A 24,380-nucleotide genomic window follows, 5' to 3' on the forward strand; every position below is an offset into this window, starting at 1 on the left:
AATAATAATAATAGCCCCTTGTGAATTTAGGTCAGAGCTGGAAACAAAATGACGGTGACCCAACCCAGAAAGATAAACAAGGCACTTACCACAGGAACACGGGCATTTGGCTCAAATTCTGTGGAATCAGCATCTGAAGATTAAGAAATGAGTTCAATAATTCACTAATATTGCTGAAAAACAGTTTAAGTAGTAAGATTTTTTTTTTAATAAAAGTTATTAGCAGGGCACTTGGGTAGCTCAGTCGGTTAAGCGTCCGACTTCTGCTGAGGTCATGATCTTGCAATCCGTGGGTTCAAGCCCCAAGTCCGGCTCTGTGCTGACAGCTCAGAGCCTGGAGCCTGCTTCAGATTCTGTGTCTCTATCTCTCTCTGCCCCTCCCCCACTCATGCTCTGTCTCTCTGTCAAAAATAAATAAACACTAAAAAAAATTTTTACGGTTATTAGCAAACAGCAGGCTTACCTTTCAAGTTAAGGCAGTTTCTTGCAAACTCTATCACTGCTAGTTGCATCCCGAGGCAAATCCCTATTTGAAAAAGCATATATATAAAACAGATGAACATATTTTGTATTGCTTCATATTTCCCATTCATTTGCTTACTGTCAGTCTCCTCCATCTAGAATGCAGGGTCGAGAGAGCAAGACTGCCTGCCGGGTTCACTACTGTACCCTCGGCACTCAGAACAACTGTGGCAGAGGCAGGAAGGGGGATTAGACGACTTGGACTTGAGGAAGAAGGAATTCAAGGTCAGAAAAGGGCAAGGGAAAACAGGGCAAGGTCCAAAGGCAAATCTGCCTCCTTCCAGAGGCCTCTAAATAGAGGCATAGGTGTGGGCTGCACAGCTGTGCCAGAGCACCTGATTCCTTCCGAGAATATCTAACAACACCCCGACTCAAGAGGGAGACTTCACACTCCCTCTTCTTGGAGGGCAGCCTCAGGCTGGCCAGCGGGCAGGGATCTGAGGAGTGGGAAGCCTGTGTCAGGCTGCTGGGCCCAGAACAGCCCTATAACCTCCCCGCCGAACACCGGCATCTCCAGGCGCGCTGGAACATAGTGGAGAGCAGGGAAGGGAGATCCACAATGGAAGCCAAGAGAGCTCGATGAGGAGAAAAACAGACACCTGTGTAGCTCCAAGCTGTCACATGGATGGGCCCTTCACCTGTCTCCGCATCCACCAATTCTGTCCGCTAAACGAATGCCAAGGAACACTCCAGATGTCATTATAGACACATCTAAGGTATACAAGGGACTCATCAGAGAAGAGCAATCCACATACTTGGCACACCAGAATGAAAGTTGGTGGGCATAAAACAGCTGGGTGCATTGGGGGGGGGGGACTTCAGAAAGTTCCATATGGCTAAGACATAAAGAGACACTGTGGTAAAGAGAAAGCTAAAGAGTTGCAAACTATTCTATGCAGTGAAATCTGAATAACACTAAACACGTTTGGACAAAAACCGAACAAGATGACTTCAGAAGAAAACAGTGGCCCACATGAGCTCAGACTGGGCCAACAGAGCAAGGTATCAGGGTATCTGACTACTCCTGGCTTCTCTTTTGAAAACGGATTGCAAGTGGAGAGCATCTAGGAAGCCACTCAAAGGACAGGAGGCAGTGGGGAAAATGAACAATGTGCTGATATAAAAGGCACCGAAGCCAGTCCACACGGTCACAAACCCACCAGTACAGCCAAGCACGGGGTGAAACACAGCCTGTCCCCACTTTCCTTCCCACAACCCCTAGCCCCTGCCCGATTTGATTTCCCAGCTGCACGGCTGCCATTACCCCATCGAGGGGCCAATTCATCTGGGTTCACTGGTCCAGAAGCCACGCTTTGCAATTTGAGCAAAGGCATTAAAAAGACCTCGCTCGCTCTACCAAATTTTAGCAGAGCTCTTCCTGTGACGTTGGATGGTCTGACTGTATTATCTTTTCTAGTTTCAAGCAGTGAAAACACGGATTTGGGCCCTGTGGCCGACTATTTGCTACTTGAATGTTCAAATCCGAGTTCACACCCTTCACGTGAACAAACCCTATGAAATGTTAGCCCTACTAGATATCAACAACCTAATAAACTCGTAGTTAGGATCCATAAACACGAGTTTTACCCAGGAAAGGGATCTTCTTTGTCCGTGCCCAAGAGATTGCCTGGAGTTTTCCCAACGTTCCTCGGATTCCGAAGCCTCCTGGCACAAGAACGCCACTGCAATCGATACAAGACGAGGGTGAATTTGACATTGTCTTTATTTTTAAAACTCTTATTCTCAGCCACTTGTGTTTACTGATCCCAAGTCCAACACTTGCCATGGTTGCTAGAGAATATGCTTGAGGTCTATTTTCAGAATTGATGACATGATTTCATCATGTCCTGAACTTTCTTCTTGAAATCCTCCCAATGTTATGAAGAAGATGGAATAACTTTTCACAACTGACTTCAATCTATATTTTCTGATAGGTCTTGGTGGTCTGTGAGCATACATAGTGACTGAGAAAACTCAATTCGCTTTAAAATGCCACTGAGAGAATTGTCTGAATAAAAATAGGTTAAGGTTCTTTTAAAAGTACTATTATAGGGGCGCCTGGGTGGCTCAGTCGGTTAAGCGGCCGACTTCGGCTCAGGTCATGATCTCACGGTCCGTGAGTTCGAGCCCCGCGTCGGGCTCTGTGCTGACAGCTCAGAGCCTGGAGCCTGTTTCAGATTCTGTGTCTCCCTCTCTCTGACCCTCCCCCGTTCATGCTCTGTCTCTCCCTGTCTCAAAAATAAATAAAACGTTAAAAAAAAAATAAAAAAAAAAAGTACTATTATAAAAATGTGAAGATCTCTTGCATCTTTTACCGCTAAACCGGTAAAATCAGCTCAAGATTTCAACTGCTAATTAAATAGTGGCACATGAAAATTTCCTGGCCAGGAGATATTTTAGAAACCTTCTAGGCAAACACTCATTTGAGGAGACAAGAATTCAAGAGATAGTTGGGACGGTCATGCTACCCTCACAATACAGTGCTGCCCCCCAAAGTTCTGTTGATTACTTATAAAATAAAATCTAGGGGCATCTGGGTGGCTCAGCTGGTTAAGCATCTGACTTCGGCTCAGGTCGTGATCTCGGGGTTCATGAGTTCGAGCCCCACATCGAGCTCTGTGCTGACAGCTCGGAGTCTGGAGCCTGCTTCAGATTCTGTGTCTCCCTCTCTCTCTGCCCCTCCCCTGCTCCCTCTGTCTCTCTCTCTCTCTCTCTCACTCTCAAAAATAAACATTAACAAATTTTTTTTAATTAAAAAACTGCACCAAAATTAGGAATTGAGGTAAATCCAATCATTATGGAAAAAGCACAATGGCATTCTGCTAACTGGTCCTGGACAGTCCTCAGCACTCACTCAGCTTTGCATAGCTTCTGCCAAGCTTCATGGAATTTCACCGGGTCCTCGGTTTCGGTGGTCTGCTCCAGATCAAAGGAGTCTATGTACTAAAAAACATCCAACAGATTAAAAGAACATTTAAGAAAAGTGATACTCAAAAATACTAGAGGCATCTAACATTGTGACCCAATTATTCAATAACTACTTTTTATGCAAAAGAGAATGCTGTGGAAATAACTGGAAGCCGCACTTAATCTAGACCCAGACACTGCAGGAAAGATGGGAAGGAGCACCATCGGGAAAGTCTCTAGGGGGCTGATGTCCAAGAAGCTCAGCCCTGGAGGATGAGCATGCGCAGACAATTTGGGAGGCCATCAGGAAGGTGTGTGGGAGACACGGGGAGGTGGGGTGGGGGTGGAACAGCTTGTATGAAACCTCAGAGTAAAGACAGAAAGGGGTGGTCACTCTGGGGCCCTCAAAAGACACTGCACTGAGGGAGAGGAGAAGTTGACACTTGAAGCCATTGGAAGGTCTTAAGGAACACAGAGAACAGAGAGGGATTTTAGAAGGATCACTGTGCTACAATGTGGAAAATGGAGGGAAAACGGCAAACCCGTCGGGAAGCCAGGCAAGGTAAACACAGAAGCAAAGTGGTCTGAAAAGAATATGGCAAGACCATGATTCAAACGGTACTTCGCAGAAGCGAATGTCAACAAATTCTGTCAACTGAGAAATCACGTACAAACTACTCCTAGGTACATAACAGTCCCTAGAGACCTATACTATTCTAGTATTTATTCTGTAAAAATTACTATCTGAATATATCTTAACATACAAAATTTTAAAGGCTTTATAAAGTTTGCTGTCTAACAATTTTTCTCTTGCTGTTTTCTTTTTTCTACGAGGGGGTGGGGGACTTGGATGAGCAGGAAGAGCAAGAAGAGAAGTAAGTATTCCTTGGAAAACCACAAATCAAAAGTGATCATGAAAGGAAGGGGCTAGACAGGTGACAGAAAAGTCACATAGGTCCTTAGTTGGAAGTTATGAAATTTCTCAGATGTATAAATGTATCTTTTTGGTCATTATATAAAGGTTCACCATTTAAATCAAGATAATGCTTGCTTAAACCACAGTATAACTGTATAGAATATCATTAAGTATAACATATATATATATAGATAGATAGATACACATACATACATATATATGCATATATATGTATGTGTGTATTTATCTAGAAAAATATACACATATGTGTGTATTTGTCTAGAAAGATATGCATTAAACTGGTAATGACAGGTACAAGAGAGAAGTAGGATTTCAGGAAGGAAGGACCTTCTACTTTCTGCCTTTCATACGACGCTTTATTTAAATTTCCTACACTAAGCATGTACAATTTCCATATCTAACAAAGACAAAGAATATACTCAAGCTGCAAATATGAATTCCCCCAGACCTCCCATACATCTTTTCCCTTTGCTGACTTTGCTCTCTCTCCTTCCACTGTATTAAATCTTAGCCACAAGTCCAGCTATGTGCTGAGTACTGTGAGTCCTCGTGGTGACATCAATCCTGGAGGCTGTCTTGGGGATCCTTCGACACAACGGGCCTCTGAAACACGAGATGTCACAGCGAATGACTGAAATATATGGAAGACCAGCTGGGGCTCACCATCAGATTCAACTTGTGGTTGATGGCCAAAGCAGAATGTTCTAGGGCTTTGAACACAGAGGCGTAGCAGTCCCTGAGCTTGGTGTATTTGCCAACCAGGGCTATGGAGCACGTTTTCTGCAATCGTTCATACCTGAGATGAAAGACAAGTTTAAAGGTTATATGCATGTAATATAACATCACAAACACAATGACAGCCACTGTTCTTTTCCCAAGGCACTTTTTTTTTTTTTTTTTTTTTTTTTTTTTCCCAAGGCACTTTTTAAAAACCTTAAGGGCAGATGAGCCTCGAACTGGATGTACTTGACTCAAATCCCCACCCCACCCCCAATGAATGAAAATCTGTGTGCCAACAGATTGCAAAATCATAAGAAACCCCAATATTGGCCCACATAAGCTGGCACAGATATAAATCCAAGGAAAGAGTATCAGAGAAAAAGCTAAAAGCATTAAAAATAAAAAAGCTCTCCCCATCTCATAAACATGAGCTGTCCTTAAATTCGTTTATAAGGTGACACTGTATAAGAAAATGCATTGTGAATGTCAACAGGAAACATTTCAATATTAACTTTGTAAGGTGACATTATATAAGAAAATGCGTTCAAACTGTCTAATGTTAAAAATGGTTACAGTCCCAGCTGGCCCACAAAAGCCAGGTTATTCGTGGCATGCCTGAAGAATGGCACTAAGAGAACTCTTTAAAATATTACAAGCCATTTAGATCAGTTTTATGAGAAAATGCCATTCTACATAAGATGCTCAATCACATTTTACCATTAAAGACATGACGTTTACTGTTGCTTTTGTTACAAAATCTGTTCAACGAACCTGAAAATTGTTTGGTCTGGTACTACGTACGTAGAAATGTCATCTAGGGGCTGAAGATGATTAGGGTGATCCCCAAACACCTTAGAAGAGAAAGGTTGCCATGAGCGGGAGTAGCCCTCTTTCCTACCAACATCTGCTAAGTGTGCCAGAGAAATGTGATCGCAGGCAGGTGAGGAGGAGAAAAATGCCTAAGAAGCTAAGGAGTCAAAACTGACAGTAAAGGTGGCTTTCTGGGAAGGTGACTGAAGCACCTGGGAAAAGCCTACTAAATCTTTAGCTCGCTCCTGAATTTTATGTCGCTCTGGAGATTGCGTGGCTGCCCGGGCTTCACCCCATCGCTGCAGAAAGGACACAGGTGACAAAGCAAGTGGCATCGAGGCAAGATTCCGATACCAAGTCAGAGGAAAGCGCTTCCCGCGCCAGATTTGGCCCCAGGGAACTGGCGATCGTGACCCCATCAGAGCACAGCGGCCGGGCTGAGCCCTTACCCTTGGGTCTCACCCCTCTATTGAAGGAGGGACATTGGCTCCGGTCCCGGGAAGGAAGCAGGACTGGGGTCAACACTACCAGCTCCTCCTTCTAGTCACTCAGTCTGGTCTATCCGGGGGAGGAGGAGTCACTCGGCAGCTGGGTGAGACAGGAAGTCCACTGGGCCACCTGTCCCAGGGAGAAGGGCTGCCATTGGGAAAGGATATGTATCCTGAGCCCACTCCCCTCATACTCTTTCCCTCTTGGGGCTGCAGACGAGGATCCCGGAGCCCTGTCCAGACCAGCCCAGCTCCCACATGCTCTCCACTCGGCCATTAACTAGGTGTGAGAGGCCAGCCACAGAGGCTGCCATGAGCCAGTCCGTAGGCTCACCCCACAGGCAGGTCCCCGGGGAGGCGAAGCCACCTCCAATTTGGGCGGAGGTCCCAGGCGAGCTCTGCCATCCAGTTCAGCCAGGGACCCCTGGCCTCTGAGCAGCACTGGACTTCCATGAATGAGCCTGCCCTGTGACCTCGATTTGCTTTCTTATAGCTGTCTACATACCACCATTACCAATAAACCAACAGCACCACAAGGGACCGATGCTCAGTATCCCTTTTGCTTAAAGACCGCAGTGAGCTGAATGGTGGCCTCCAAAGACATATGTCCCCCAGAACCTGTGGAAGTGTCCATGTTTGGAAGAAGGGTCTTTATGGATACAATTACGTCAAGGATCTCGAGATGAGATCATCCTGGATTAGGATGGGCCCTAAATCCAAAGACAAGCATCCTTATGCAAGCAGAGAGGAGGAGGGGAAAAAGAAGGAGGAGGAAGAGGAAGAGGAGGAAGTGGAGAAGGAGAGGAGAGACACAGAGAAGGCCATGCAATGACAGAGCCGGAAACTGGGGTGACGTGGCCATGAGCCAAGGGACACCAGGGATTCCCGGCAGCCCCAGAAGCTGGAACAGTTTCTCCCTCAGTGCCTCCAGAAGAAACCAACCCTGCTGAAGCCTTGATTGTGAATTTCTGACTTCCACAACTGTGAGAGAATGAATTTCTCATATTTTATGCGGCCCAGTTTGTGGTAATTTGTTTCAGCAGCCACAGGAAACTAATAGGAAAACCAAACCCTGGCTTTAAAAAGCACAGCAGCATAGAGTAATTTAGAGTTATTTCCAATAAAAAGAGTTAAACATTCAAATTTCTAGTGCTTAAAGAGGATCAGCCCCAAGCTACTCAGAAAATTCCTGTAAAGCGACTGATTCCTTAACTGTATCGTCATTCAGTAGAGCACCTGAGTTCCAAAACTGCACTTTATTCCTGATTTTACTTGCCCCAGCAATTCTAAAACTCTTTTTAAAGTTTTAAGTGAGAGGGCAAGAGAACTTCAAACTACTGGTCATGTACCAAAGGCAGTCATTTTGTCACCATCAAACCATTTTAGTTATTGTTACCAACCTAAGTAACACCGAGGAACCAATACCCAGGGCCCAATGCGAGATTAAGGTCTAATGTGTTTTCTCTCATAATTATCTCAATGTGGGTACTAGTATCCCCCTGTTATATATGGATGCAAAAGCAGGTCCAGAGAGGTTGAGTAATCCACCCAAACTCACGCAGCTAGTGAGAGGAAAAGTTGGGGCCTGAATGCAGAGTGCCTGATGCCAGAGCTTACATTTTCTTATTGAGATATAAGTGACATATAACATTATATTGGTTTCAGGTATACAACATAATGATTCAATATTTGTGTATGTGTGTTTGTCACTGTTGCACCTGTTGCCTCTACCTAAGTTGCACAAAAATCCAGCAGTCAGGACTTCACAGAGTTAGGCCTTGTCTACATCTAGTAAAACAAACAGGTGATAGGGATTTAATTTCCATATGGCTTCAAATGAGACAAACCTTGCTGAAATGAATACCGTTGTCTTAAAGCTAGAACCTATCTATCTGAGGTTTTGATAACAATGCTGATAGTTAATAACTGCAGGAGGGAACAATAATGATATAGCCTAAACTTCTCATTCAAAGGGATTTTTGGGGTGCCTCGCTGGCTCAGTCAGAAGAGCATGCAATTCTTGATCTCGGGGCTCTAAGTTCGAGGCCCACAGTGGGGGTAGAGATTACTAAAAAATAAATAAACTTAAAAAACAAAGCAAAACAAACAACAATAACAAAAACCTGTGATATTTAAACCTGTTTAAAATATTCAGAAACGGGGCGGCAGGGATGAAAAAATATATGTATTCAGAAACTGGGTGCCTGGGTGGCTCAGAGGTTAAATGTCTGACTCTTGATTTCGGCTCAGGTCATGATCTCATGGTTCGTGAGTTCGTGCCCCACGTTGGGCTCTGTGCTGGCAGCATGGAGCCTGCTTGGGATTCTTTCTCTCCCTCTCTCTGCCCCCCTGCTCATGCTCTCTCTCTCTTAAAATAAATAAATTTTTAAAAAAGGAAAAAAGTTTAAAAATATAAAATATGTATTCAGAAAACTAAGAAATAAACTAATAAATCCAAATACTTCCAGAATTAACAACAACAACAAAAAATCATTCCAGAATCCAAATTCTTTCAATTCACTTTCATTTAAGTAGAAAAAAATCAAAAGCCCCAGAAATCTTCAAAGAATATAGCAAAACACTCTAACAATGTGTTGAAGCTTTAGATAACTCCAGACCAAAACATATACAGACAGAAAGCGGAATGTGACATAGATATCCTTCAAGCTATGTCTCAGTCCTACCCCGAAACCCAAGAATTATTCAAGATTACATTAGTAATTCCTTTCACGTACCTGTCAGCCATATTTCTCCACTTGAAAAGCAAATTACTTGCAGAATCACCAATGGGCAGATCCAATCTCTCTTTAAAATATTTGACAATGCCTTGTTCCTCCAAAAGCACAGGTACTCGATATGTAGAAGAAACATCATGGATACATATGACCTGATTAATGATGATAAAACACCATATTTAAATGGAACACCTCAAATATGCCTCAAGAATGAGCCAAAACTCAAGAGACATGGTAGTTCATTTATATTGATTGAGGAAAAGCAAGAGCCCAGTGACCCAAACAAGAGGCAGAATTAATACAAGCTTACTTTGATCTAATCATGAAACTCTTTGAACTCCTTATTCTAAATTGGGAAACATGGATGCTGTGGTAGTATGTGTATGTATATATATATGTATATATATATATATATATATATACATATATATATACATATAGACTTTGCTCTCAATTTCTGGCACAAAGCTTTAAAAACCTTTGGAATTTCCTGACAGGGGTAGGGTTATCTTTGTTATGCTAATGAAGTGACTCCTGGTGGCCCCTAGATGGCTTCAGGATGGGAGTTGGTCACCAGAAAACCCAACCAAGTTAGGCTAGAACTTTCAGCCACTTGACTTCCGAGGACAGCAAGGGGGCTGGAGCATGAGTTCAGTCATGTGACCAATGGTTTACTCAACCAAGCCTATCTCATGAAACCCCTATTAAAAAAATTCTGGACACCAAGACTCAGGGGGCTGTCCCGGTTGGTACACGTACAGATGTACCAGGATGGTGGCACAGCCTGACTCCATGGGGACAAAAGTTTCTGCACTTGGGATCCTCCTAGGCCTTGCCCTACGTATCTCTTCATCTGGCCGTTCATTTGCACTCTTTATAATAAAATGACAATAGTAAGTATAGCATTTTCCTGAGTTCCATGAGAATTATCGAACCTGAAGGGGTTATGGAAAGCCCCAAATTAGCAGTCAACCAGGCAGGAGTGGAGGTGGCTTGGGGACACTGGAAACTTTGGTGTCTGAAGTCGGGGGGGGGGGGGGGAAGTCTTGTAAAGAATTCAGCCCCCAGGGCACCTGGATGGCTCAGTCGGTTAAACGTCTGACTTTGGCTCAGGTCATGATCTCACAGCTCGTGAGTTCGAGCCCCGCTTCGGGCTCTGTGCTGACAGCTCAGAGCCTGGAGCCTGCTTCTGTTTCTGTGTCTCCCTCTCTCTCTCTGCCCCTTCCCTGCTTGTGCTCTGTCTCTCAAAAATAAACATTAAAAAAATTTTTTTAAAAAAACAAACAAAAAAAAACCTCAGCCCTCAAATCTGTGGAGTCTGATGCTCACTCCAGGTAGTTAGTGTCAGAGTTGAAGTGCAGGACCCCAGCTGGTGTCAGAGAATTGGTGTTGGAACACGGATGCTTTATGTGTCAATATCTAAGACATCTGGCCCAAAGCATCACCTTCTAAGTCTAGGCTAAAGTAGTAACACTGAACACGTACACTGTGTCTTCTAAATGTGGGTATGTGGTTCGCTTGTGCATTCGTTTGTTGCTGTTGCTGCTGGTGTAGTGCTTTTGTCTACTCCCTTCATTTGGATACATTTCCAAGTACATATTGAACCCAGTCAAATTAATTACACCTGTTAGAGGAGAATGGCTCCTTTAAATGTCAGGTGCTATGGTTGTTTTTCACATCTATCCTAACGAACTTTCATCCCCCTCTTAAGTACATGTGAGGGGCTGCTGGCAGGCATTTAAGGGTCTGCCACATTCTAAGTCAATGCCAAAGAAATGTTCTTCTAACTCTGTGTGTTCAGTCTCCCCAAATCCATTGCCAAATCCACCCAAGGGTTCCTAAGCTGTTTGGACATCACCAACTTGGTACTTAGAGGACTTTTGGGCCTCACTTGGAACAAAGAAATGGGAGTGTTAACTCACATCAGAAAATAATAACGTGCTGAAAAATGGCCAATAAACTAGCCTGTGGACTGATAGGATAGGGCATTCTTCAGAATCTATAGTCCTGTAGAAAACAGGCTCTGTGTGGTCAGAAATTTGCATTCTTCTGTTCTCAAAGCTCTCAGTAACCCAACTCTGAAAACTGTATCCTCCTTCCATTTCAGTAACCAAGTTGTATTTATACGACACAGACACAAAGTACTATGTACCAATAGGAAGGATACAAAAAACAACAGAACAAAACCAAAGTGGCTTGATGACATACAAATACAGGAGAGTCCTTCAAACCTGCCATCACATTTTTCAAAATAGTTCAGACATGTGTGCTGACCCTGAAGCATTAGACAGGAGGCTGTGCACGAGACTGCCTCCAGAGATACAGAAATCCAATTAGAGGGTTTTAGGCTTCAAAGAACCCAGAGCTAATCTGAAGAAAACAAAAGGTTCCTGCCAAACCTCACCTTTTTCCTGAGTGCCATTCATATCACTTTGTAAACTATAGCCAACTCTGATCCCTTACACCTAAGCCTCGTTGCAAACAAGAGACAGATAAGAGAATGAAAGAAAAAAGAAAAAGCTCTCAGATACCCAAATGGAAAGTCCTGCAGGACAGAGGACGTGAGCCCAAATCACCGTACAGTTTCTGTAGCAATGAATTGAACTGAGACCACTGATGTAATCAGAAGTGATAGTGTGAATGTCAATGTAACGTGTGGTCTGGATGGAGCGAGCTGTAACACATACAAAGGAGAAATCGCAGTGAAAGCAATAAGTGTCCCGGAAAGACAAGATAAACAGACGATAAGCAGGCTTCACATGGTTCTCTCTCCAGAGGTTTGACTGTAAGTTAAAAAGCCCACCTGGCTTTGTACCTGTAACTTGAGGAGTGATTATGCAAAGAAACATGTGATCTACCTAAGGAATCAGGAGTCTCTCACATTGTTCACTTCAGGGCAAGGGAGCTGTGGCCGGATATGAATCTCCCAAAGCTTTCATAAATGCCATGAAAAGTAATATGATAATTGAAGAGATGCAAAACATTAGCATCAGCAGAAGTGCCTGCAAAGCAATAAAATCGAAAGAGCAGCACTAACCTGTTCAGGGTTCACATGACAAAACATTGAAATCTTTTCCTTCACGGCCATTTCGATAGGCGTTGAACTCCGGCAGACAATCTGTCAAAGTCAGTTTTGCACAGGTCAGCAAGCAGGAACCCAGCTGTTCGTCCCACCATTAGTTTTCAGGAGGATGCTATATTAATCTCTTCTTTCAACCAGAAACCTGACCAAGTATGTACCTGTTCATTCTGGGTATTCCACCGGACTCGTAGAAATACCTGAGCACTGATATAAGCCAGTATAATCAAACTCAACACAAATCTACCAGTAAGAACTCAAAACGTCCAGGCGTCTCTAGTAAACAAGAGGGAAGGCTCACAAATGTTGCTTCTTTAGGTATAAGAACAGAGCTTGACCAGGGGTTGGCAAACTTTTTCTCTAAACGGCTAGAGAGTAAACATTTTAGGTTTTGCAAGTCAAGAAGTGACTGTCCTGACTACTCAGTTGTAGCAGTGCAGTACGAAGGCAGCTGTGGACAAATGTAAGCAACAGATGATACCATGTTCCAATAAAACTTTATTTATGGGCAGGAGGCCTGCAGGCCCTTATTTGCTAACCTCTGATCTAGACTATTCTGGTGATAACTGGATGACCTGTTATAAGTAAGAGCAGTGACAGCCCACCCTAGTGGGCCTCAGGAAAATCTCAAAGGTCCCACCTCACTCTAAAAGACCTAAGGACCATAAAAATGACAAGACGTTGCACTTGCCCAGCTGTCAATGTGGCCAATCGCATGAGGACCCTGAAGAGAACAGAGCACCAGTTTAGAAATGTGTGAAGCTACCCTCAAGGATATGGGACTGTCCCTCCCCTGGCCCCCAGAGACACGAAGTTCAATGTCGAAGGAACCATTTGAGAGATAGAAAGGACTTAGATGATGCTATAGATCAAAAAACGGAGGTCCTATTCCAAGAAATTTACTCACTCTCCTTAACTCACCAGATCAGGAGACAGGCCTAACCCTCTCAGCGCACGGACACTGTTTTGTGTGGGTTTGGTTTTTTGTTCTCCAGTAGCACTGGGCTGAAAAGAGATGGGTCACTGTCAGTATATTGGATATTTAGCTCTTCTGGATAATGAATGGCTCCCTAGCTTAAAATATGGAATAAACAGGCAGAGAGTTTCTCTTTTGCTGTCCTGCCCACTGCTCCCTTGCAGTGTATTCAATAAACTTCTATCTCCTTTTTAAAAATGTGGAACAAATAGAATATCATAGGAAGACTTTTAGAAGTTGCTGTCCACAGGGCTGCCTGGGTGGCTCAGTTGGTTAAGCGTTCAACTCTTGATTTCAGCTCAAGTCATGATCTCACAAACTGTGAGATTGAGCCCGGAGGCAGGCTTTGTGCTGGCAGCGTGGAGCCTGTTTGGGATTCTCTCTGTCCCTCTCTCTCTGCTCCTGCCCCACACATGTGCACGCTCTCTTTCTCTATCAGAAAATTAAAAAAAAAAAAAAAAAAAAAAGATGAAAGAAAGAAAAAAGAAAGAATTTGCTGTCTATATACTTATCTGGAAAGCTCACCTGTGGAACTAGGCTAACATGGATATTGCAGAAATTCTCTCTTTTTGCTTTAAACTGGAATTGTCTGAATGCTTCCACAAACGGCATCCCTTCAATGTCTCCAATGGTGCCACCCAACTAGGAATGGGGGAAAAAAACCAAAAACACATGTGATCTTCCACAGTATATAGACTAACAGAAACATTATTAATAAACAGAGCACAAGACAGGGCACGCCAAGGTGGCTCACTCGGTTAAGCATCCGACTCTTGATTTTGGCTCAGGTCATGATTTCACGGTTCGTGGGTTTGAGCCCTGGGTTGAGCTCTGCGATGACAGCATGGAGCCTGCTTGGGATTCTCTCTCTCTCTCTCTCTCTCTCTCTCTGCCCCTCTCCCCCCCCCGCCCCTCCCCACTCACTCGCACGCGCTCTCTCTCTCTCTCAAAATAAATAAATAAACTTAAAAAAAATAAACAGCACAAAAACAGAGGTTTATACATATACCAAAAATCATTGAATTGTATACTTAAAGCAAGTGAAATTTATGATATATAAATTAAGCCTCACTAAAATTGTTTGATATGAAAAGGAAAAGCGCCGTACATTTAAGAAGGAGATGAAACAAAAGAAAGAGAAAATGGAAACTAGAAGGTAAACTAAGAAGAAAGGATACAGTGTAACATAACCAGGTAAACAGGTAAGAGAATAAGCAGAGAACATCAGGAAGGGAAAAGAAAATGGAGCGCCTGAGTGGCTCAGTTCGTTGAGCACCCAACTATTGGTTTCAGTTCAGTTCATGATCGATCCCCACATCCCATTCTGCACTAGGTGTGGAGCCTGCCTGAGATTCTCTCTCTCCCTCTATCCCTTGCCCAGGCTTGCTCTCTCTCTCTCTCCCCCCGCCTCTCTCTCTCTCAAATTAAAAAAAGGAAGGGGGGAGGAAGAAAGCGAGGTCAAGGAGGGCTCTAAGAATGAACTGACTCCTGGGGTGCCTAGGTGGCTCAGTCAGTTGAGCATCCGACTTCAGGTCAGGTCATGATCTCCCAGTTCGTGGGTTTGAGCCCCACATCAGACTCACTGCTGTCAGCGTAGACAGCGTAGACAGATCACTGCTTCAGATCCTTTGTCCCCTTCTCTCTGCCCCTCCCCTGCTCATGTGCTCTCTCTCAAAAATAAAAAAATAAAACATGTAAAAGAATAAAGAATGACCTGATTCCCATGTTATAAGATCCTGTTGTGTGGAGACAGGGACTAAGTTAAGTAAATGAATTCTGCTATTACTGATTCACTTTACAGATAGTAAATCCCCCCATTCAAAAAAATGGGGAACCATTATAAAGCTGTCAACGCTTCATCTCACCAAGACTGAAAAAAAAGTTTAAAATTTTTTTTAAATGTTTACCAAAAAAAAAAAAAAAAAAGAAGGCTTTAAGAAAAGGGAATGCATAAGCAGATAAAAAGATCCACAATATAGGCCACTGAAGAGTGAGATCAGCTAGTTCCTAGGGGTGAAATACCTTGTGCTCTCTCTCTCTTTCTCTCTCACTCTCTCTCCCCCTTTTCATGTGTATACACACACACACACACACACACACGCGCGCGCGCGCACGCATGCACACACACGTACACACACACACCCCTGCATGCAGCTGAACATTTCTTTTTGCGATGGTGATATTACTAGAATTAAACAACTGCTATTAAAACATGCTGGCTTTCTGAATCAGGTAGTGCCGAAAGAATATTCCTGACAGTGTAATCCTTTGATAAATGTTAGCTTAATTTACAATGTGCTTCCAACAAGTAAGGCATTTTAAAGTAAGCATTTACTTTAGGATAAAATTTGCCTTAACCTACGCATCCTCACCATATTTAAATACTTAAAGAGATCACCTGGATTTTAAAATTATTTCTTTAGCATGTGACAATCTACTGCATGCTCAACACTATAAATGAGGTGCTGAGAAGAATTTAAGACAATGTGCTCTTCAGGAGCTCAGAATTTAGCGACAAAAATCTAGCAGAGGTAAAGAACAATAATCAAGAGTAAAACTTAGACACTAACTGGAATGATCCGGACGCTGAGGAGGAAAGAGATCATGGTGGGCCCAGTCCCAGAACCCACCATCTTGTCTGGCTTCAGCTACCTGACTAGGTCTGAAATCTACTACGAGCCCTGGCCTGTCTTCCCAGCGCAACTGGGTTTTGGAGCCAACAAGTCCTTGACATCCCGGATGGCTCAACAATTACTCAAACTTACCGTGTCCCAAACCGAACTCCCCCCACCCCTTGGCCTGTTTCTCCGCATGTCTCCTCATCTCAGCAAAAGCGTCTCTTCCCACTAACTGGTTCAAGCCAGCTGTCTGGAAATCATCCTTGATCTCCACTTTTCCTCATCCAACTGAGTCCAGTGGGTCATACCTGTAAAACCTCTTGAAAATCTCTCCCCTGCTCTCTATGCCCACCGTTACCACCTTAGACACTCATGCCAACACCACCTTTTGCCAGGATTATTGCAATAATCTAAACTAGGGGGTGGTAAACTACAGCCCCACTGCTTGCTTTTATATATAAAGTTTTATTGATTGGCCAAAGGTATGCCCATTTATTTATATACTGTCTGTAGCTGCTTTCACACTACAATGGCAGAGTTGACTCTCTGACCCTCAAAGGTAAACATATCTACTATCTGGCCCTTTATAGAAAAAGTTGGCTGACTGCCCCCCCTCCCCCTCCAAATGGTCTCCTAGCTTCTCCCCTCTCCTATCCTACAATTAAATCATCTGTCACACACCAGCAGAGTGACCTTATAAAAACTCAGAATATTAAAACAAAACAAAACCTCACAATATATCTCTTTTGTGCTTATACCCTCAGTAGCTCACTGCTTCACAAAATAAAATCTAAATTCCTTTAGGCAGCCAACAAAAACCTTACATGATCTGGCCTTTGCTTAGGGTTCTAATCTCATCTCACGCCCCTGCTCGCCGCCCTCCCCCCGCCCCCCCACTCCCCACACACCCTGCCTGTGCATCAGCCCCACTGGCTTCTCAGGTCCTCAGATGGGCCGCTCTCTTCCTTCCTGCCCCTTAAGCTCTCTTACCCTCCTTCTTTATTTATCTACACCTATCTCTTCTTTATCCTTCAGCCTGAAAGGCTATGTCTTCCTCAGAAAGCCAGACCTTGCCACCCACCTAGAGTAGCCTCCTTCCCACTGCTCCCTGTCAGAGCACTGTCTGTGCCCTTCCTACTAACCCAGCACCAGGTGCTGTTATTTCGCGTGCGCACTTGTTTCCTGCCACTAGCTATAAGCCCCAGGAGAGTAGGAACATACCTGCCCTGCTCCCTACCCTATCTCTGGCATAAGCCCAGCTCCCTGCACACAGCACTGGGGTTGAAGGGGTTCAGGACAGGTCTCCCAGAAATATGCCACCTTGCCATGATTATTTTGAATTAAAAGCAATCAAAACCCAGCAGATTCAGGAAAAGTTCTTTACCTCCCCCTCAACTGCCTAAATTTACATTGGGTAGCGCGGGATCCCTGTACCGGGAAGAAAGTTATTCCCAGAGATCCCCTTTACCTGAGAAACTTAGCTGCATAACAGGGTAGTCCGTTTTCCAAACATCCTCTCTGTCTCCCTGCAAATGGCCTTCCTCCCTTTGTATCCCCTAGGCCTCTACTCCTCTCCTTGGTTCAGGGTGTCATATAAGCCTCATTTTGCCTGATTGCTTGGGAATCTCTCATGTTTATATGGATTTTCTGTACGTATGTAATACAGCCTTTGATTTTCTCCAGTTAATCTGTTTCATGTCAATTGGATTCTTAGACCAACCAGAAGAACATTGAAGGGGAACAGTAAAATTTTCCCTCTCCAACAGGGTTTAGCTTAGCAGTCATCTCAGGGCAGAAGGGTCTCAAAATTCAATATAAGCCCTAGGTAACAGCATTCTAGTACCTGTTACCATAACTGCAATGGAATCAAACTAAGAAATCTCGAGACTACATTGTTACAGAAAAGAAAATGATTCTTTATTAATTTTAAGTCAGATAACAAAACGCAATTAAAATTCAAGCTTTCTGGGTGTGGCACAGATAGAAATATACGACCTTTCTGTAGGAGAATGACAAACTTAATTATGAAAATCCTAGAAATATCACATGCAATCAGGAAATTGGCAGGGGGTGAGGGGTTTAAGTGCTCACCAACTGCAAGGTACCAGAATCTAATGGGAAAATATTTTAGGGAAAAAAAAGGTCTGCACTGAAACTAAACCATATAGGGACATCTGTTTTTTCATAGGTGTACTCTGGTAATTTAAGCGCAATCTGAAAACGGAGGCAAAAAGCTTTAAACATTATACACTTCTGCCCTCACATGGCTTACAGTGGTACTGCACAGTCTCAGCCAATTTGGAAGATCCCATGACCACTCCTCTGGCTCCCGATTACCATCATTGTCATCAGAAACCTTCTGTATTATTACTAGAATACTCCTAAGTTCATTATTTCCCCCACACAACAAGGAAAATATCACCCATAACAATGTTTTAAGACTTATCCAAAGTTGAAATCAAAGCAACAGCAAATTTATGAGATGTGCAATGTCTGTTTTGCCTTTAAGGAAAGGATTTTCTTTTTTGAAAGAAAGAGAGAGAGAAAGAAAGAAGCCTTTTATTCCTTTAAGCCAGGCATAAATTATTTCAGGTGTATGTGGAGATAACCTGGACTAATACAAATAAAGCTTGTCAGCTCCACGGGTCTGAGAAGTAAGAGCCTCACCAAAAGGCTTTGGAGACATTTTAACAGCTTCTACACGCTTAAAACTGAAAATCAGCCTGGTGGTCTTTTTATCAAAAGCTTAAATAGTGCACAAACACAAATGTTGAGCACAACTTAAAACGAGCCCAAAAGGCTGCCTGATCTAGTGTCCATTAAGCAAATATATGAATGTCAGGGTTATATGAAGAAGGAGCTTTGCTGGGGAAAACTTGTCACAGTTTCTCTGTTTCCAAGAAATTAAAAACGAAGACGAGGAGTCCTGAAGAGCAGGGCTCAGGTCATATTTGCCTTCCTATGGTTAGCAGCTAGCATTGGGACCAGTGCCCATTAAGCACCAAATTAATGTTTTTTAAGCCAAACCAATCAATTCAAGAACAGGATAAAAATTAATAAAAAGAACAAAGGCATAAAAAAAGAACAATATGCAAGTACAGGCCTAAAATGTTTGCTTGTTGTTTGATGGGATGGAAATTTCAGTTTAGTTTGAAATGTCATTGAGAATTCTTGATTTTACTGTACAAGTGGAATCTTCAACAATTAGAGTCTAAATCTGTAGTATGCAACTTTGTAAAATGATGACAAAGAGAATCAGGTGTGCTGGCCCCAGAAGGAAACAGAAAAGCTTTCTTCAAGGATGATTCTCAAAAAACAATAGCTAAGGGGCGTCTGCGTGGCTTAGTCCGACTTTAGCTCAGGTCATGATCTCACGGTTTGTGAGTTTGAGCCCTGTGTTGGGCTCTGTGCTGACAGCTCAGAGCCTGGAGCCTGCTTTGGATTCTGTGTCTCCCTCTCTTTCTGCCCCTTCCCCACTCGCACTCTGTCTCTCTCTCTCAAAAATAATAAATAAACATTAAAAAAAATTTTTTTAGGGGCGCCCAAGTGGCTCAGTCTGTTGGGCGTCTGACTTCGGTTCGGGTCATGAGCTCGTGGTTCGTGAGTTCAAGCCCCACGTCAGGCTCCTAGCTGACAAGAGCCTGAAGCCTGCTTCAGATTCTGTGTCTCCCTCTCTCTGACCCTCCCCACTTGCACTCCGACTCTCTCTCTCAAAAATAAATAAACATTAAAAAATTAAAAAAAAATTGTTTTTAAGCAATAGCTAAAAAACAGACAAAATGAAAAAGAAGGGTTAAGAAGGCTCTTCTCAAGGTCAAATTGGGCTTATATGTTAATGATGTTCAAAGGCAGTTCAATTACATTAAAAAAATAGATTTACCCCTTCTCCTTTTCTGTGATGATAATTTATTTTTTTAAAAAGAGCAGAGGCAAAAACATGCATACACATGACCATTTGGAAATTTTCCTGTGATTAAGGTTAATAGTCTTAAAAAAAAAAAAGGCTATTTTTTGCCTTTCCTGTTGCTAGAACAGCAGAATCTAGTGAAACTGCTAGACCAGCACTCTCCAATAAAAATTAAAATATTTAAAATTTGGTTTTTTTATTTTTATTTTTTGAGAGAGAGAGGGTGCAAGCAAGGGATGAGGCAGAAAGAGCTAGAGAGAGAGAGAAAGAGAAGCAGGGCTCACCCGAAGAGGAGGGGCTCACGTTTTTACCTAAAGTGGGGCTCGAGTTCACCCGAAGCAGGGCTCGAGCTCACAAACCATGAATCATGACCTGAGCCGAAGTCAGAAGCTTAACCAACTGAGCCACCCAGGCGCCCAATGTTTTAACGTTTTTAGCTGCCACATTCAAAAGAGCAAACAAAAGTAAGCAGGAGAAATTAATTTTAACATTATATTTTATGTAGCCCAATATATCCAAAATGTTATTTCATAGCTGAAAAGGCTCTAAAGAAACATAAGGAAAGAATGGGGCACAGGTGTATCAAAATCTTAAAGAGCAGTCGAGCTGAAGTTAGAACTCACTATGACCCACCACAAAGGCTTGTGGCCATGCAGCAGCCAGATCCCTACCACAGACCTGGAGCTGGCAGAGGCTATCATGGCATTGGCAGGGGAGCTGGCTGTAAACAGATGAGGTGAGGGGCTTACGGTGGACGCTGCGGAGGCTATGATGATTATAATGGCCATAATGATGGGGGCAGCTGGGTGGCTCAAGTCGGTTAAGTGTCCGACTTCGGCTCAGGTCATGGTCTCACGGTCCGTGGATTTGAGGCCCACGTCGGGTTCTGTGCTGACAGGTCAGAGCTTGGAGCCTGCTTCGGATTCTGTGTCTCCCTCTCTCTCTGTCCCTCTCCTGCTTGTGCTCTCTCTCTCTCACTCTCAAAAGTAAATAAACATAAAAAAAATTTTTTTAAATAATGGCTATAATGATGGCTATGGATTTGGGTCAGACGGATTTGGAAGAGACCTCAATTATTGTTTTTCAGGAATGTCTGATCAGAGATAATGGAGGGGTGGCTCTACTTTCCAGAGCACAACGGGACATTGTGTACACACGCGGGGATTATCTTACACAGCTACTGAGAACGACATTTATGATTGTTTTTCACCACTCAACCCTGTGAGAGTACGTACTGAAGCTGGTTCTGATGGCAAAGTCGCTGGTGAAGCAGGTGTCGAGTTTGCAACTCGTGAAGATGTTGTGGCAGCTACGTCAAAAGACAAAGCAAATACGCAACACAGATATGTAGAACTCTTCTTGAATTCTACAGCGGGAGCAAGCGGTGGGGGCTTATGGTAGCCAAACGATGGGAGGCATGGGCTTGTCAAACCAGTCCAGTTACGGTGGCCTGGCCAGTCAGTGGCTAAGTGGTGGTTGTGGAGGTGGCCATGGTGGCCAGAGCAACATGACTGGATATGACCAAGTTTTACTGGAAAATTCCAGCGATTTCCAATCAAGCATTGCATAGGCAGCCAAGCAGCAGCGAACAGCAGCTACTACCAAAGTGGAAGCTGTGCATCTCTGAGAGTGAACAAAATGGGAGGGATGTGTAGCATGTCCAGTATAAGTGATGGAGGGGGAAAGTATTGATCCTGATCACTGACTCGTGGTCAACATTTTTCTTTTTCTTTTGTTTTTAATGTTTATTTATTTTTGAGAGACAGAGAGCATGAGCAGTGGAGGGGCAGAGAGAGAGAGGGGGACAGAGGATCCGAAGCGGGCTCTTGGGCTGACAGCAGTGAGCCTGATGCAGGGCTTGAATCCACAAGCCATGAGGTCATGACCTGAGCTGAAATCAGACGCTTAGCTGACTGAGCCACCCAGGCACCCTGAGAGAGAGAGAATCTTACGCAGGCTCCATGCTCAGCATGGAGCCCGAGGTAGGGTTCGATCCCACAACCCCAGGATCATGACCCAAGCCAAAATCAAGAGGCAAACACTCAACCAACTGACTCATCCAGGCACCCCCAAGTTATTAGGTATTTTACATTCTTCTTTTTATGCTGTCTTTGAAGCTCAGTGTGTATTTAAAACTCACAGCACATCTCAATTAGGATGGGCCACATTTCACGTGCTGAACAGCCTCATGGGGCGAGCAGCCACCATATTGGAGACAACGAGGTAACCTGCACAAACCAGAGGTGTGAGGACTTGTCCTACCTTCTTCCAGGCTTGAATGAAATCATCCTTGGGCTGAACTTTAAGATACTGAAATTGCTAAATGGCATCTTCAAGCTGACATTAATAAGTAGTTTTTTAAAAGTCAAAAGTCATGCACGTGGTTAAAAATTGTAGGGGTCTGGGGTGCATGGCTGGCTCAGTCAGTAGAGCATGCAACTCTTGATCTAGGGGTTGTGACTTCAAGCCCCATGTTGGTCAAAGAGATTACTTAAAAAAAATTGTAGGGGCCAAAGGCAGGCCACCCCAAGATGGGCCAGTCTGACATAAAGATTATTTTAAGTTAAAAGCAATCAAGACCCAGTAGATTCAGAAAAAGCTCTTTACCTACCCTACAACCCTACCTTACCAACCCTATGTAGAACTGTGATAGAGGACCTGCTCCAGGAAGAGAGCTATCACCATAGATAACTATATCCTGATACGAACTATGGTAGACAGGGAGGAACTCAGCAAAGTCTGATCAAATTCCTCTCTGTGTCTCGCTGTTTCTGAGTGTAACAAATGTAAACATTTGTTAACCCAGCATTTTCTCTTTTCCATCTTCTTGAAGGTTACATTCCTTCCCTTTGCAGACCCAGACACCTACCCCCTTCTCCTCAGTTCAGGATGACATATATACTTCATTGTGTCGGACTCCTCTTGGAATTGCCATGTCTATGCGGATTGCCCACGTGTACGCTATTAAATTTGGTTTTCTTCTGTCTCATGCCAATTTGATTCTTAGTTCAGCCACAAGGACCTCGAAGGGAACAGGAATTCTTGTGCCCCAACAAAATCAAATTGTTCGAAAGAGCATACAATAAAAAGCGGGAGTCCTGTGCCCCACCTCTTCCTCTCCCAAATCCAGATTCTCCAAGGCAAGCGCTTTAACTCCTTCGTTCACGATTTCTTCTGCTGGTTTCTTCCACATCTCTAAACACCATCTCGCTTGACTCTTTCTTAACTTGCCCATTTCAGACACCTTCTATAAAAACACAAATCGACTTCCTCCTGTGACGGATGAGGCCGAAGCTCTCTGCCGCCCCATCCCCAGGCGGCAATCTCAATCGTTACTTCTATTGGCTACTTTCCTAACCTGAGACACTTTTGCGTCTATTTTTTTTTTTTTTTTTTTTTTTTGCCAACCACTACCAGTTATCTGCAGCTGCCTCACAATGGAAAATGAGGTTCTTATCTCCCTCTCTCCCTCCCTCCCTCTCCAGCACCCGCCACGTCTCCACCTCACAAATCCTCTTTTCAAAGCTGATGACATTTACATCCCTGCTTTGAAGCCTTCTCTGATGCATCATGGGGATCGATTCTAAAACCTGAAAATTCATATAACAGACTGACTGCGTAAGTCTCCTTCACTGAAGAGTCACGCTATGTCCCAGTTCTCATATCAGATGCTATTCTTCCTGGAGCTTTTATCTGCCTTTCCCTTGTCTTACACTCTGCCTTTATCATTGCCTCAATCTGTTTGCAAACTATTCACTGTATTAGATATGAAATATGTTTTGGGGCACCTGGATGGCTCAGTCAGTTACGTGTCTGACTTCGGCTCAAGTCACGATCTCATAGTTTGTGGGTTCGAGCCCCACATCAGGCTCTGTGCTGACAGCTCGGAGCCTGCTTCAGATTCTGTGTCTCCTGTCCCTGTCCCTCCTCTGCTCATGCTCTGTCTCATTCTGTCTTTCAAAAATAAATAAATGTAAATTTAAAAAAATTAAAAAAAAAAAAGAAATACGTTTTAAGAGAAGCCAGCCTAGTTATGCAGGTATGTTCAGTTTATACAACTTCATCAAGCTATATTCCTATGATATCTGCACTTTCCTGTGTCTGTGTCTGATACTCCAATTTTAAAAAAATTCTAAAGAAAGCACCCTCTCTTTTCCTCATCAATTGTGAAGGAAGAAATAGCAAGGGAGAGAAACTTTTGCATAGCACACTTATACATTTATATGAAGTTTAACATACTTAATCGTATGCTACTACGGTAGTATGATCTATGGTTAATAAATGATAGCACGGCACATTTATGTTAAGTTTATCAGCTCTGTTAACAAAATGTGAACACCTGACATGCCAAGTGTTTTATATAATTGCACTTAATCCTCCCAACAACCCTGTTAATATCATCTGGTTTGTATTACAATATTACATAATTATCATGTTATAGATGAGTACATTGAAGCTTTGAGAAATAATTTGCCAAAAGTCACACAGGCATCTTAATAGTGGCCAGTAATTTTTGAGTACGTACTATAGATCTGACACCATTCTAACTACTAAGTGTCTTATTTAAGCCTCAAAACATTATCCCTATTTAGCAGATGAGTAAACTGAGGCACACAGAAGCACACTTGTCCAAGGTCATCCAGCTGGTAAGTGGCGCTGCTTGGCTATGAACCCAAGCCAC

General features: G+C 43.4%; 1 protein-coding gene and 1 pseudogene across 6 annotated transcripts in view; one reads left to right on the forward strand and one right to left on the reverse strand.

Moving 5' to 3' along the window:
• The window catches only part of CTPS2 (CTP synthase 2), a 105,055-nt gene that overhangs the window by 61,611 nt on the left and 19,064 nt on the right, over window positions 1-24,380 (reverse strand). For all 6 annotated transcript variants that reach the window (XM_042974433.1, XM_042974434.1, XM_042974436.1 and 3 more), the window contains 9 exons: window positions 13,700-13,816; window positions 13,120-13,203; window positions 12,157-12,237; window positions 9,120-9,271; window positions 5,030-5,162; window positions 3,377-3,465; window positions 2,110-2,204; window positions 464-526; window positions 90-133 (listed from right to left, as the gene is read on the reverse strand). In XM_042974433.1, coding sequence (XP_042830367.1) covers window positions 90-133; window positions 464-526; window positions 2,110-2,204; window positions 3,377-3,465; window positions 5,030-5,162; window positions 9,120-9,271; window positions 12,157-12,237; window positions 13,120-13,203; window positions 13,700-13,816 — 858 coding nt within the window. The remainder of the gene's footprint in view (window positions 1-89; window positions 134-463; window positions 527-2,109; window positions 2,205-3,376; window positions 3,466-5,029; window positions 5,163-9,119; window positions 9,272-12,156; window positions 12,238-13,119; window positions 13,204-13,699; window positions 13,817-24,380) is intronic.
• Window positions 20,245-21,441, forward strand: LOC102970076 (annotated as a pseudogene).

Source organism: Panthera tigris, chromosome X (assembly GCF_018350195.1).
Source record: "Panthera tigris isolate Pti1 chromosome X, P.tigris_Pti1_mat1.1, whole genome shotgun sequence".
Classification (NCBI taxonomy): domain Eukaryota; kingdom Metazoa; phylum Chordata; class Mammalia; order Carnivora; family Felidae; genus Panthera; species Panthera tigris.